This window comes from Mustela nigripes, chromosome 6, assembly GCF_022355385.1.
Source record: "Mustela nigripes isolate SB6536 chromosome 6, MUSNIG.SB6536, whole genome shotgun sequence".
Lineage (NCBI taxonomy): Eukaryota > Metazoa > Chordata > Mammalia > Carnivora > Mustelidae > Mustela > Mustela nigripes.
The window spans coordinates 79,923,103-79,939,286 of record NC_081562.1 but is presented as its reverse complement, the minus strand read 5'-3'; the positions used below and the strand labels follow the sequence as shown (position 1 = coordinate 79,939,286).

At 36.3% G+C, this 16,184-nt stretch overlaps 1 protein-coding gene across 4 annotated transcripts in view; it reads right to left on the bottom strand.

Moving 5' to 3' along the window:
- Positions 1-16,184, bottom strand: part of TMEM117 (transmembrane protein 117) — a 476,788-nt gene that overhangs the window by 67,867 nt on the left and 392,737 nt on the right. For all 4 annotated transcript variants that reach the window (XM_059404805.1, XM_059404806.1, XM_059404807.1 and 1 more), the window contains one exon: positions 12,922-13,081. In XM_059404805.1, coding sequence (XP_059260788.1) covers positions 12,922-13,081 — 160 coding nt within the window. The remainder of the gene's footprint in view (positions 1-12,921; positions 13,082-16,184) is intronic.

The window sequence follows — 16,184 nt, the reverse complement described above, 5'->3', positions numbered from 1 at the left end:
TGAGATAATCCCTGTTTCATGTTCTTTCATTTATACTGGTAAGCCCTACAAATATTCTTCTTCTCTTCATCAAAAGAAACTATAACTTTTTATTATTTTATTCTAAAAACAGAGTAAATATATACTTAAAGGCACATCTGCTACTCAGCTCAAACCTTTGAGTGATTCTCTATCAAGACCTGTTACATGCTAGTGTTATTATTGGGTAGTTTGCAGTTAGAAATAGATGGTTGTTATTTTTATAAATTAATAAAGCATCACAAACTCTATATGACTGAACTTAAGATTATTGGCTTTTAAAATCTTATCCATTCAGTCTTACCCATAATAATAGAATTTTTAATTCCTAATGTGAAGTCAGTGATTATGGTCCTCTGTCCTTCCTTTAAGAAGGAAATACCTCTGGGGGAGAGTCCTCATCTCTCTTAGTAGGTGGTGACAAGGCAAGTCAAAGCTCTGTCGTAATATTCTTTCTTTTTTCCTTTTTCCAGGTATTAAGAAAAATACAACAGAGTCTGCCATGCTCAGAATCTCTTCCTCAGGACTCTGAAATCAGAATTTTCTTACCCATTTCACAGTACAAGGAGGAGCAATCCTAGCTCCAAATTTGACCACTCTTTGAGCCTCTGTGGCAGCAGTCTGAAAGAGGCACACTAACAGCAGTCATGGAGGACACCAGTTTCAACGAGGAGAATTTACTTCAGCAAAAATGAGGCTCAGGGAAAGATAAGGACGACTCAGAACAAAGACTCTGCTCTGGGTTTATGATGCTTGTGCTTTGCAAAATACAAAGAAAACTGAATTCGATGACAAACATTTAGACAGCCTATCCCAAATTTAATTCGTAAGTTGTCTAATGTCAACAGGATCTTAAATAAGGCCTCTAAAAGCAAACTTGCCAATGTCTGATCAATATAAATATGATTCTCATGTAGGAAATTTTTAATAAGTAGCTCATATAAGTACATGGATCCCTCAGTGTAAAAAAATAAAATTGTTCCTGTTTGGGACTCTTATAAAATCTTTCATGTGAAATACAATTATGGGGTCCCAATAACCTGTCACATACGGGTCCAGGTGCTGGTCTAAGTTTAGCCAAAATCTGTTGAATATTCTCTGCATTTGACCTGAACGATTCCAAGACTTACAACTTTTCAGTAAGATGGTTATATACTTTGAACAAACAAATGCAAAGTAGTGGGGGAAAAACCATAATGGACATTTATAAACATCGTTATGAACATGTAGGAAAAGGAGCACTAAAGTTTGTCTGAGAGAGGCCGTGAGGCTTCACAGAAAGGGGAGCATTTAAGCTGAATGCTGAAGGATGGCTGAGGAGAACCAAGCACACACATTGATGAGAAACCCATTTATTGCCAGTGCAAAGGCCTACACCATGAAGAAAGTCATTATGACTTGAGTAACCAACAGGTATTTCAGAATTTTAATTTTAATTTGAGATGTAAGGGGGAGAAGTAGGGGAAAGAATGGAGGACGATGGCCAGGAGAAAGCCAGCAGATAGCCACAGGCTAGATAACAGCAGGGCTAGTAAGGCATGCAAAGGAATTTCTATCTGAAGAATTTTGAGGATTAAATTTTCATGTTAAAAAGATTACTCTGGACAAATGATGTAAGACTAAAGAGAAAAGGTATTATACTCATATAAGTAAAAGCTGATGGTAGCCTGAATTAAGTTGAATGTATTAGGTTCTAAAGGAGGAACAGGTTTAAGAGATACTTAGAAGAATGTATAAGCCTGGCAATGGACTGCAAGACAGATGAGAGAGAGAAATCCGGGATATGACCCAGGTTTTTGGCTTGAGTGATTGAGAGGATTAAAGTCATGATAGATTGTTTTTTTTTTTTTTTAAATTATTATTTATTTATTTTTTTATTGGCAATTTTAAAAAATTTTTTATTTTTTTATTTTTTAGAAACATCATGATAGATTGGTTTTAAAAACGATGAACCAGAGAAGCCATGGAATGTCTAGGCGGAAATAGCCACTTGGCAATTAGATATCCAGGTGAAAAATTCAGAAGAAGCATTTGGACTTGAGAAACACCAGCCTACAAGGAAGGCTAGAAGCCATGACAGCAGATGAAAAGATAAGGGAGAATAGGGCAGATGTCCAGAATGACCTTGTCCAGAAAACCATCTTGAATCAAACAAGGAGGATAGGACTAAAGGAAAATAATGCCAAAAGGATTGGAGAATTTTTTAATTGAAATTTTGTTAGGAAGTTGCATGTAGAATATAACATTGCATATGATAGAGAAAAAAATTTCAACAAAACAAAATAAAACACACACTCTCTCTCTTTCTTTCAAGTTCTGTTAGTGGTGGCTGCTGTCACCTCCTCTCTGTCTTTTTCTTTTTTTCTCCCCAACTAACAATCCTTCTGACCCCTGGCTCCTACTGTCCTACTTCATGGACAGGCATACTCTCTTAGGTCTCTGAGTTTTTCATTTTGTATACAGATCTACTATTCTATTCTATTCCTTAACAACAACAAAAAGAGGACGGGGCACCTGGGTGGCTCAGCCGGTTAAGCATCCGCCTTCGGCTGAGCTCATGATCTCAGGGTGCTGGGATCCAGTCCCAAGTCAAGCTCGCTGCTCATAGGGGAGTTTGCCTCTCCCTCTGCCTGCTGCTCCCCTTTCTTGTGCTCTCTCTCCCTCAAATAAATAAATAAAATCTTTTTTAAAAAGGTTAATATCTTGGCATCACCTTCAGAAGGAATGTGACAAAATGACAAAGATTATAAATAACTGATTTTAAGTTTTTCCCAGACACATTCTTTTTATGTATAAAATCATCATTCTAAAACAGAGACCTCGTTGGTTTCATGATATTCTTATATTTTAGATCTTATTCAAATGAGCATCTCAGACATAAAGACATTTTTCTGCAAAGAGATATTTATAAAATATATTTTCATCAAAAATTAGAGAAAAAGGCAGCAGGTATGTGTTTGGTTTTAATTGTTTAGCTTTCACTATACTCACCACAGGAATGATGTCATTTTATAGGACAATGCATAATTCTGAACAATTCCCCAAACATCATCAACTATAATAATTTCCCAGTACCATCTGGCAATTTGTAATTTTGTTGGGGTTCTCTTATCTATAGCCATCTGAATCAAGGTAATAACATTCACTTGTTACCAGCATATTACCTTAGAATAGAGAGTTTCAGAGAAATTGCATTTGGGCTAAATAAAGATGAATACTCACAACTCAAATTCCCTAATGATTCTAATATGTCTAGATCTAAAAGGAAGACCCAAGAATCTGCATTTTTAACCAGCATACAGTTGACTCTAATGCATGGTCCCAAGAATCATCTGTTATGCCTAGTAATTCCCAGGCAACACTGCACACTTACTAAACCAGAAACTTCTGACAGTGTTCCTGTAGCCAGAGAATTCACATCTTTGTAAGAGTACTGGTGATTGTTCTCATCAGGTAAGGGTGGGAATCACTCCCGTAATGTGTATCTGTCTTTGCAGATCATTGCTGCAGCACGTTGTTATGCAGACTCCATTATCACATTATTAAATTTTTCCTTAGCTAAAATCAAAACAATCCTGAATGATTCGTTGTAATTCAAAGCATAACCCTGAGACTTTTTCCAACTAAATTAATCTGTTTCATTCTATCTAAATAATGTAATTTAGGTATATGAAAATATCATCTTTCAACTGCATTTTTAATTTGCCTGTCATAAACATCCTGTAATATGGGATATGAAACATTGTCATGCTATAGATGACAGTATGGATACCTAGAGATAAAGTGACTTAACCACAGTCCCACTGCTGTTAAGAGTTTCTGTCTCCCTCTCCCCCTGTCTCTCTCTCAAATAAGTAAATAAATCTTAAAAAAAAAAAAAATAGCTACAGAGTATTAGCCCATCTCATCTGGGAACAGGATATTTGACATGAATGTCTGTCGGTTATATTTAGCATATATACTATACATAGTATATATGCTATATATATATAACACACATATTAGCATATACATATATATATATATACATATATATATAGTCACCTATACAACTCTGATCTGAGGTATAACCACACTCTGAGTTTGAAAACTGCCCCAGAGGTGCTGGAAGCCTGGTAAGATGGTGGAATGTATGTCTTCAACATTGTACTTTTTAATCAGGCACAAGTGGTACAATGACAAGTGGTAACTGCTACATAATGACTTCCAGGGCCAACCATGATACACATGCAAAGATGGGCGTAAGGGTTAGGGCTGGAATGTTCTTTTGGGGTGATGATCAAGTACTGATAATTCCATAGCACCTGAGGACAATGAGGCATCCATTAGAAAAATATGAATTTGAAGGAGTTATATTTTGCTGCTTCCACGTGGCTTTGAAAAAATTACTGCTCATGTGCAACAGTATAGAATTTATCTTTTGCCAGTTTTTTAATCATGTTCTATCTCTCTTTAAAAAAATACCTCAGGGACTGAAGCATTTATACTGGGATGAAACTTGAATGTCTCTATTTTCCACTTGCTTAACCAAATCTTATAATTCCTTCAAGCTAAATTCTTCCCAAATTATCCTTAAAGACTTGAGTGATCTCTCGTACTCACAATAATCCTTCATAGAACTTGCTGCCTGTTTCAAAACTGTGATCTATATCATATGTTAACAAGACTATTAGCTTCATTTTCAAGAGAGTGTGTTTGTCCCTCCAGTACCCATGACTGGATTCTAAAATTTGTCTGCCTGGTAACCCCTGTGCTTCCAGTTTATCTTTTACCTTCTGCCAAATTTTCTTAACACCATAGGTCACCTGCTAAGAACTGTTCTCTGGTACCTCCTGAAGACTGCCCATTTAGCTGGACTCCCCCACACTATGTGGACATGACTTACCATAAGAAGTCTTTCTACTCCTTGGAGGTTAGTCATGGGGACTACCAATAAATAATATATTGGGGGAGCCTGGGTGGCTCAGTCTTTAAGCGTCTGCCTTTGGTTCAGGTCATGATCCCAGTGTCCTGGGATTGAGCCCCACACTGGGCTCCCTGATCAGCAGGAAGCCTATGGGAAACCTTGTCCCTCTCCAACTGCTTGTGTTCCCTTTCTCACTCACTGTCTCTGTCAAATAAATAAATAAAATCTTTAAAAAATAATAATATATTGAGATTCCCCTTGGATTATCTGTCTTCCCACTAGGTCAGTGATGTCATTAGTACAAAATGTTGACAGTAAATAAAACAAAGATTCAGCCTCTTAGGCACATATCATGAAGACAGTAAGCATTTATGGTTAATCCAGGTATAGCTTAATATCTAAGCCAATTATTCCATGGTATCATGTGGGACTGACAACAGAGATTGCCATTACTTGTTTTCAAGGAGGAGTGTAACCCTTGAGTAAGAAAAATGGAGATGGAAAATAATTGCAAAAAAGTGTTTAAAATACTTTGGAAAAAGTTAGATAAAGTATTCCCAAACTGAAGACCATATTAAAACCGGTGGCCAGACATTTAAACAGCCCTTTCCTTCTAAGTAGCTTATAAATAAAATCAGTCAGAACAGCTTATCCAGAAAATATATGCCAACTTGTCAAAATACCATTGCTATTTAATTAAAATAGGTTCATGCTTGTTGCTCTGCCCTATGTTCTAAAGTGACTGATTCCACTTTCAATAGCTATGACCTCAAAAGCAGTGCCCAACTAAAGTCAGGTGATTGGAGTTTTAAAATAAAGTCTGCCAAAAGTCATCATGTCTTCTATTAAACTAGTTGACCTACTTTTGAGAACCATGCATGAAACAAAAAACAAACACATTTTGGATGTTACAAGGTGAAATGTTTCTAGGATGCAATTTTCATAATTATTTTTTCAGTGCATTAGGAATTACTTTTCAGGAAATATCGCTTTTCTCTAAGTGCTTTTCAACTAGACCAAAGAGTCCTTTTTAACACTTAACTGAACAATTCATTGAGATTTTTATTTGGATATTTAATTATAGTAAAATCATAATTCAGTGAAAATGACCTAATCTAATATTATTGATGGCTCATTCTCCTGCTGTTGGTAAATATTTTGCTTCTTGAAAAATCTCATGTTATTTGGTTTTTCTGAAATAATGCTGCAATCTGGGGCGCCTGGGTGGCTCAGTGGGTTAAGCCACTGCCTTCGGCTCAGGTCATGATCTCAGGGTCCTGGGATCGAGCCCCGCATCGGACTCTCTGCTCAGCAGGGAGCCTGCTTCCTCCTCTCTCGCTGCCTGCCTCTCTGCCTGCTTGTGATCTCTCTCTATCAAATTAATAAATAAAATCTTAAAAAAAAATTAAAAACACTGATAAAAAAAATAATGCTGCAATCATTCATTTATTTATTCTTTCATTCAAAAAATATGGTAAAACTGTAATGCATTGAACAAGGGCTAGCTGTGGGAGTGAAAAAATTGAAAAAACATGTTTTTCTCCTTGAGCAGCTCACATGTTACTGGAAATATGTAAGTAAATAAATATGAAGGTACTAGACAGGTAAGTAGGTAAATTACAAGAAAGAGAAGTATTGAAAAGATTGATCAACAGTGTGAGGATTCACCAAAATACAATCCTTGAAACTTCTTCTTCTCTTTAAAAGTCTCTCTTCTAGAAAACTTCTTTCATCTCCTTGAAGCACATGAAGCTGATACTATATATGTATGTTTTATATTATGTACCTATTTGTATACATAAATCTAAAAGGCACACATAACAGTAGGTGATGAGGAGAAACTTTCTAGAGGAGAGGATGCTAAAGAGAAGAGGTTCAAGGACACACCTTTCTGTACTTACCTATAAATTCCCAGAAACTTAGCTTCTCACAGCTTCCTCTGCCTCCTGGGCACTCTGTTCAGCAGATGCTATCTTAATGCTAGACTACACTGATCCAGTTGTAAAACTCAACAGCTTTTAATATTCCCTGCACTAATCCCCTAGGGTTTAATTATGTAAAATATTTAGGAGAGACAAAGACTGCATGGAAACTTAACAAGAGATATAACCCTTGATCAATCTCCATGATCATTACCATTGATTAATCGCACCTCTCTCTACCCATCCATCCACACTGGAGAATTTTACTGGGTCCTCAAGTTATCCCCACTTATACCCATCTTTCTGGCTCCACATCTCTCCTCCTCCCTAGCTCCCCTTCCCCAAACCCCCCAACTAGTCCTTCTCTTTCTTCTCTCATTCTCTTTCTTCCTATCTAGTTAAAAAGCACAGAATGTTCTTTTTTTTTTTTTTAATTTTTTAATGTTCTTTATGTTATCAAGACGAAGTTCCTTTATTTTAAAGCCTTCATAACAGCAACTAAATCTTAGGAGGGTAGGGGAGATGAATTTTAAAAGTGACAAAAGTAGTAATATTTGCTTTTTACCTCAATAAAAAGTTCTTCTAAAGACAGTTTTCCTAAAATATCTTTTCTACTCATATTTATTCTATTGGATTATGAATTCCTTTGTGATAACAAACTCCTGTGGACTGTATCATTAATCTTTTTTTCCTTTCCCTCTGTCCTGAGTCTCCAGCATCTGATGTGATGTACAGTAGGAATGAATTTGTAAATGTTTTGTTTACTTTTTTATGTCATTCTTTAAACAGTATTTTTCCAATTTTATTAAGGTGAAATTGATAAAATTAGAATGTACTTAAACTGTACAATATGATGATTTTATATATATACATTCTGAAATGAGTCTCACCATCAAGTTAATCAACATTTCCATTACCTCATGTAGTTACTTTTTTCATGAGAATGCTTAATATGTATTCTCTTAGTAAACTGCAAGGATGCAAGACAGTATCTTTAATTACAGTCACCATACTGTACATTACATCCTCTGAACTTACTCATACCTGAAAGTTTGTACCTTTTTATCAACCTCTCCCTATTTCCCTCAACACCTGGCAACCACCAATCTACTCTTTGTTTCTATGGGTTTGGCTATTTCTTTTTTTAACTTGAGTACAGTTGACACACAATGTTACATTACTTTCAGGTATACAACATAGTGATTCAACAACTCTCTACATTATACTATTCTCATCACAAGTATAGCTACCATTTGTCACCATACAATGTTATTACAATATGGAATATATTTACCTATGCTGTTCTTTTTATTCCTGTTACTTACTTATTTTATAACTGGAAGGCTGTATCGTCCCCTCTGCTTCATCCATTTTGCCCATCTCCATCTCCTCCTTTCTGACAACCATCAGCTTGTTCTCTGTATTTGCAGGTCTAATTCTACTTTTTGGTTTTTTCCCCTTAGTTTTGTTTCTCAGATTCTATATATAAAATGAAATCATAGGATATTTGTCTTTCTCTGTCTGACTTATTTCACTTAAGTCTATTCAAGATGTTGCAATGGCAAGCACTCATTTGGTTTTCATGGCTGAGTAACAGTCCGTGAAATACAACACACATTCTTTATCCATTCATCTATAGTTAGACATTGGGGTTCTTCCATATCTTGGATATTGTAAATAATGTTGCAATAAACATAGAAGTATGTATATTGTTTCAAATTAGTGTTTTTATTCTCTTTGGGTAAATACCTATAGTGGAATTATCGGATATGATATTTCTATTTTTAATTTCAATAATCATCAGGGAAATGTGAATCAAAGCCACAGTAAGATATCACCTTACACCTATTAGAATGGATAGAATAAAAAAGACAAGGAATAACAAGTGTTGGTGAGGATGTGGAAAAAAAAGGAACCCTCATGCACTGTTGGTGGGAATGCAAACTGGTGCAGCCACTCTGGAAAACAGTACAGAGGTTCCTCAAAAAATAAAAAATAGAATTCACCAATTTTTTCTGAACGTAATGTATCAAAACTAAATTCTTACTATGATGATTATAACACTACTCTTTGCTGGAGAAAATTGTCTTTTTGTTTTGTCTTTTCAAACTTCAGCTGCCTATCCTTCTACTGTCATCTCTTCTTTGAAGTTTTGTCCTACTATTCTGTCTACACTGACCTCTTCCTCTCTCTCTCTCTTTTGAGTAGGTGGACTCCTAGGACACCTTTTTTTTTTTCCTTTGATTACAGTACATTACATTTTTAACTATTACATAATTTAGGTATATCTTTTCTTCAATCTAACGAGAGATCAATGGATGGGACATAACTGCAAATTAGGTACTTATGCAATGAACTAAAGGAATAAAAAATCAAAAGCAAAATTATAAATATTAAACAGAATTTGAGATAAGATTTCCTCAGAGAGAAGAATTTTTACAATTCTCGTGTTCTGTAGAAATGTGTGATTTATATGAGTCACATACTATATTTTACTAGCATCTATTTATGCTTTAGTTCTAGTGGTTTTACTAAGACTACAGAAAAATGTGATACAACAAATGATTTTTATGATAAATATAGAAAAATCCTACTTAATAGTCATAAAAATAACTATACTTTTTCTACAAGTTTTCAGAATTGACCTACTATGTAAGGGTAAAATCTTTACAGAAGTAGTGGCATTTTCTAAAGGTTTATTTTCTTTTTTAACCCCAAACTAAATATCTTTTGATAGTGTAAGTCGAATTTTTCTAGTTTTAGAAAAGTCTATTGCTTTTAAGTCACTTAAATAAGTCTAATGAGAAAAAAATCTTTTAATAAAATTATTCCCTCCATTTCCACTAATTTTTCTACTTTTCTATTTTTCTTTTGTCTGAAATATGTGAATCTGGAGTAAAGCAGATCACATTTTAGTTGGTTTTGGACTTGTTAGGATATTTGTATTAAATATTTTTAAATATCTTGAACATATATATCTTCCAAGGCTCTGCTTCCCAAAATTCATTCTCTTTCTTAAATGCTCATGCACTCGTTCCCAAAATTTCAACATGATGCTCCCAAAGGGGGACAGAGTTTGCATGAGACTCAGTGTTCAAATGTCACTTCTTTATCCTCAGCAAGCAGTTATTACTCTGGGCATACTGCTGCCCATGTGAGACTCTGGTAGGGAGACTCCAGGGATATATAGTTATAAGCTACAGTTCCTGCTCCACAGAGCAGGAAAAAAGTGACGTAGTGATTTGTAGTCCAGGTAAAAGGTGCTGCAGGAATTCCATGGAGGAAGTGTTTACAAGGTTTTCATGAGAGGGAACTGGCACGGTGCTCAATGGCAGGGTCTAGGTGAACAGAGCAGAAGGAAACACATTTGGAGAGAAAAAGACATCTGGAGTAAGTGTGCTGTGGTCAGAAGCCAAACAACAAGCCCTTTGGTCTGTGGTAGAGCTAGAACCTAGGAGACAGGTGAGAAAGGAAACAGCCAGAGCCAGATCAGGGAGGCACTGAGTGCACACTCTTGGGGTCTGTACTTTATCCTTAGACAATGTGGAGTCACTGTGGCTGAGAAGAGGCATGGACAGAATGGCATTTGAGATTGGAAGTTTATGAGGCTGAGCCTCATAGAGCATATGGGACAAGGGGACCTCTGGAAGCAGAAGTATCCACAGGAGGTTATTTTACAGTTGTAGAGGAGAGTCAGAACCGAATAGAAGTAGAGAAATGAGAAGAAAGGATTTATGCTACAAGAGACAGAGCAAAAGAGAAATCTACTGGCCTGGCCAGCTGACTCAGTACTGAAGGACAGAGGAAAAGAGTTAAGGGCCCTACCTCTTGGGCCTCCTTTTGGACTCTTCCTCATATTAGACATCAACTAATTTGGCTTTTAAGGCCCAGTGTCTCTCTGCTCTTCCGTGGACTCACGCCCAGTCATTTCACTGGTGGGTGTGATCTAGTCCTTGCAGTACTTTACCCAGGAATGTGAAATTAAGCCTGACAACTAGAGAGTGGTCTCCCTCTGAGTTGCTGGCTGTAGCCACTATCTTCCATGTGAACTGGGAAGCTCAAAATCCTGCTTTAGAATAAGAGAAGAAAACGAAACAGAAGTTAAAAAAAAAACAAGCGGCGGGGGTGGGGGGGTGGGGAGAAGGAGAACAAAAGCTAGGTCGACGTTCCCTGGTACACTTTGGTCTCTGCTTTCATGTGTCCCTAAAAAGGAACTGCGTCCCTCCTGTTTAATTCTGTAGGACATCCTTACATTGCAGTGATACATTCTCCCTTTGATAGAGCTAGCTTGGCAGGGTTATTTGTTACTTGCAGCCAAAATGGTCCAAACTGATACATTCCTCAGCACGAACTCTGTTTTCAGTCACTCGGTGCTCGAGCTACTCTCTGAACACTTGAGCACTTGACTGACTCCACATGTTCATGTCCCTTCTTTCATCTAGAACGCCTTCCCCTTCCCAGTCCTGCTGACTCTGCCTGCATAAATCCTGACTATCCTTCCTTTCTTCTAGCCCTCTTTACTAAGTACTTTTTGACTGAGTCCATAACACCTGTAAATTGCAATGTTACATTTTCCCTCTCGAGTCTCTGATTTTAGTGACCTTATTGGAACAATAATTAAAACGATGTAAAAGAGGGTAGAAGGTGACAGACAGTGCTACAAAGTCAGGAAATGTATTCTCTCACATATACAAATTAAAAAAAAAAAATCTAAAAGACGATGGTCTACTTGGCTACTAATACCTTTGACTAGGCCATTTGACCAAAGCAGTTACGTCATGCCAGGAAGTGTATCATTTAGGAGTATTAGATGAAAGAAGATAAGAACAGCCTCTAAACAAGTAATGCATCATGCATTATTGCATTAGTGTTTCAAATTTGATTTTATGAGTATCCAGAGGACATCGTATAGCAAGTAAGAGACAGATATGGAAACTACCATGCTTTCTTAATTTGTCCACTATGCTAAACTAGCCCACAGAAAATTTTTTAAAAAATCAATTTTTAGGTGAGACAAACATTCAATTTCATATAATGTTTTAAGTTGATAACATATTTTAAATTGTTATCCACTAAAATAGCAATATACTCTAGGAACCATCTTGAACGTAATGCCTGGGCTATATTATATAGCAAAAAAAACCAAAACAAAACCAAAACAAAACTGTTATTCTCTTTTAAGATACTAAGAATATCACTTCTTTGCCTCTAGAAATGAGAAAACCAATCTGTCATCTTGTGAAATCTCACATAAATTTGGAACACAACAGTGTTTACCTTCCCATCAGCGACTGTGGCCTTTGTCCTGGTAACTTACAATGCCTCAGAGGGGAAAACCCCAAATTGCTTCCTAAAACCAATAAGAAGTCTAGCCAATGAATGGACATTTAATGAACGAGATAAAGTGCCAAGAAATAGTTAATGTTTCTTTCAGCCTCATACAAAGGAACATTCCTCCATTTGGGGGTCCTAAGACCCCAAAGCATCCATGGCAGATCACCCAAGTAGCAGTGGTTAAAGGAATGCTATTGTACAAACAGTCTGGTGCTGAGCAGGGCAGAAATATTGTTTACATGAAAATGGAATGATCCCTAGTGAGTACCGAAAGAAAGTGATAATTTCCATAACCAGAAAAAGCATTTTTACATCATTCCATTTCAACTGCTATAAAACCCTGAGTTGCTCTGGCAATTGCTTATCCCTGCTTTGCTGGCTTTATATCATGCTCATCTCTGTAGCTTTTCATTTACTAAATGACAGGGTTTTTTGTTGTTGTTCTGCCTTGTTTTGAAGCCTTGGCAGAAAACATCACCATGCTGTACGGTTTCTCAGGGCCCACCTTGCAGTGTTCATACAATGGATTTTTGGTGCTCCTTTCATAAAAGCCCAGCTGGCATATCCTCCCAGTAAAACTGATGAAACCATGGCCAGAGAAGACCCCATCAATAGCAACTGTAAACTCTGCACTTCTTTAGCTTTGTGGAGTTTTCACTGTATATACATACAGCGTTAGTTATATTGGTAACAAAGCATAGAGCGGCTTTAGGGAGAGAAGGGAAACATGAAAACACTTACCTGCATTACAATAAGGAGGTCAAAGACCAAGATAAAAGAGGCCAGGAATGCTCTGGAAACTTCATCGCTGGGCAAAAAACCTCGATTCAGCTTATCCCAGCTGATCCAGTCCGTTGTAATGACAAGTACCACCACAGAAGTCAGAGTAAAGAGAACAGTCCTGCAAGGAACAAGACGTTCATTAAAGAACATTAGACCTAATGACGTAGACAGGGAAGACTGCATGCGATCTGTGCTGAATCCAGTGCCCTACCCTTTGCCAAGTACCCTTTGCCAAGTACCCTTTGCCAAGGCATGTTCGCCAAAATGAAGGCGAACAAAGAAGTAAATGAAGTGCTTTCTTCCAAAAGCAATGAAAAAAAGGTATGATAACATCCACCCCAAGATTTTCCCGTAAGAACATTAAGATAATGATTATAGAACAAATAATTATCCACAACAATATTACAAATGGCCTTGGCTAGTGCAATATGTGTCCCCAAGAGAACACTGGTGTGTAGCTCTCATTACATGTGCCTAATTTACTGAAGGTAGCAGACATGCCTATGTAAGAGCATAACGCAGATGGTGAGTGACTGAGTTGAGTCTTAGAATTCTATTATTGTCCTATAAAAGAAAGGGTTAGTTAGACCAATCCCATCATAATCCTCACAGCCTGAGGAGTTCCATGGAACACTCTTACATGCCAACAGTGTAGCCATTTCTCCTCATAGGTCTTGGGTCATAGATGACCTAGTGACCTGTCCAGGTCATACCATGTTTGATTACCCATTCCTTGTTATAAGATACTAGAGGCCCAACATTATCTCTTATCTTTCTAACCCCCATACAATCTTATATAATTATATCATATGGAAGTCAACGAATGTTTTTGGGAGTTGTAACAATTAAGATTTTTATAAAAATCAGGTCCTTAAATTAGGCTTTATTCTTTATTTTTTAAAAGATTTTATTTATGTATTTGGCAGAGAGAGCACAAGCAGGGGAAGCAGAAGGCGGAAGGAGAAACAGGTTCACTGCTGAGCAGAGAGCCCACCGTGGGACTCCATCTCAGGACCCTGGGATCATGATCTAAGCCAAAGGCAGATGCTTAACTAAGCCATCCAGGAGCTCCTCAAATTAGTCTTTAATATTGACATTCAAAGTAAATCTGAAATGTGTAATGTGAAAAGTAAATGAAAGTGCAAAAATTTAATCTGCCAGAGAATTGCCTATAATGTAGTTTAGCTTCTGCTTGCAGAGCTATCTTGGTATCTGGATATTGTTTGGAACTATGAGAAGTCCATGGCTATGCCGCCCTGAACATACCTGATCATGTTTGAATTGTAAAGGAGAAAATAAAAAAGAGTAATTATTTCAAAAATAATCTTTATTGAAAGAAAGGAAAGAAGGAAGGAAGGAAGGAAGGAAAGAAAGGAAGGAAAAAGAGAAGAAGAAAAGGAAAGTGGAAAAAAGGAAATTAAAAAAGAGAGAAGAAAAAATGGAAAAAAAAATATGGAAGTGAAATAACACCTTAGAAGAACACAAACCCATTTTGGAAATTAACTGTTTTTGCCCTCTGATGTCTGATAATAATTGATACAAAAAGAGTAATATGGACCACCCTAGACCATCTCTTTTAAGTTGAACAAAGCAGATTTCTAAACCTAAATACTGAGTTTCCTTTTCACAACTTATTTTGTTACAAGTTATACTTTGATAGAATGAAAATAATGGACCCCCTCTTAGATTAACCACCCCCCCTTAAATAGTAAAGATATATCTAAAATTTTTTTGAAAAGTAAAAATTTCTAATACAATTTACTAATTTTATTAAATTGCAAACTATCAAAAGAATTTCACACATGATCTCCAAAATATAAATTACAGATCATCTCAGCTACCATTTAGAATACCTTTGATCATTTCCAGAAATCCAAATGGGTTAATTAAGCATGGGAGGAATCCTAAATAACTATTATAATTCAGTAGAAAGAAATAGCAAATACTATATGGTAAAACATAAGAATAAAGGGATTTTAAACAAATTTCTCTCCAGGTTAAGTCAATTTGTTTTTGTTTTTGTTTTTTGTTTTTTGTCTTTCTCCTAAGTAAAAAGTTTATATATTTCATGAAATAAGATATCTCTGAATAGCATATATTGGCCCAATAGTTATCAGTCAGAACAATGCTCCTTTTATCATCCTTCTCCTCTCTTCTTAATAAGACTTTCACCTTTATGAGGATGAGATGGCTTCTCTATGACCAGAATTTCATCCAAGGATCAGACATTGTGAAAGGAATAAGTGCCCAGAAAGACATTCCAGTTGGATCTGCCTCTTTTTTTTTTTTTTTTTTTTTTTTAATTCCACTATAGTGACTATACAGGGTTATGTTAGTTTCAGGTGTACATTATAGCTATTCAACAATTCTATACTTTATGCAGTGCTCATCATGATACCTGTCTTCTTAATCCCCTTCACCTATTTCACCCATTCCCCCACTGATCTCCCCTCTGATAACCATCAGTTTGTTCTAGTTTAGAGTCTCTTTTTTGGTTTGTCTCTATTTTATTTGTTTTGTTTTTAAAATTCCACAAGTGAAATCTTATGGTATGTATCTTTCTCTCACTGACATTTCACTTAGCATTACACTGTCTATATCCATAAATGTTGTTTCTAATGGCAAGGGTTTTGTTTTGTTTTGTTTTTATAATGACTAAGTAATGTTCCATTGTATAGGTATAAACCACCTCTTCTTTATCCATTCATCGATCAGTGGACATTTGGGTTGCTTCTGCGATTTGGCTATTGTAAATAATGCTGCAATAAACACAGAGGTGCACATATTTTTGGAATTAGTGTTTTTGTATTCTTAGGGTAAATAACAAGTAATCATGGATCATATGGAAATTCTATTTTTAATTTTTTTGAGGACTGTCCATACTGTTTTCCACGTTCACTGTACCAGCTTTCACTTCCACCAACAGTGAGCCAGGGTTCCTTTTTCTCCATATCCTCATCAACATTTGTTGTTTCTTGAATTTTTTATTTTAGCCATTCTGACAAGAATGAGGTGACAGCTCATTGTCGTTTTGATTTGCACTTCCCTGAGATGAGTGATGTCTAGCCTCTCTTCATGCATGTTACCCATCTGTATGTCTTCTTTGGAGAAATGTCTTTTCATTTCTTCTGCCCATTTATAATTAGATTATTTGGGGGGTTTTAGTGTTGAATTTTATCAGTTCTTTATATATTCTGGATACTAATCCTTTATCAGATATG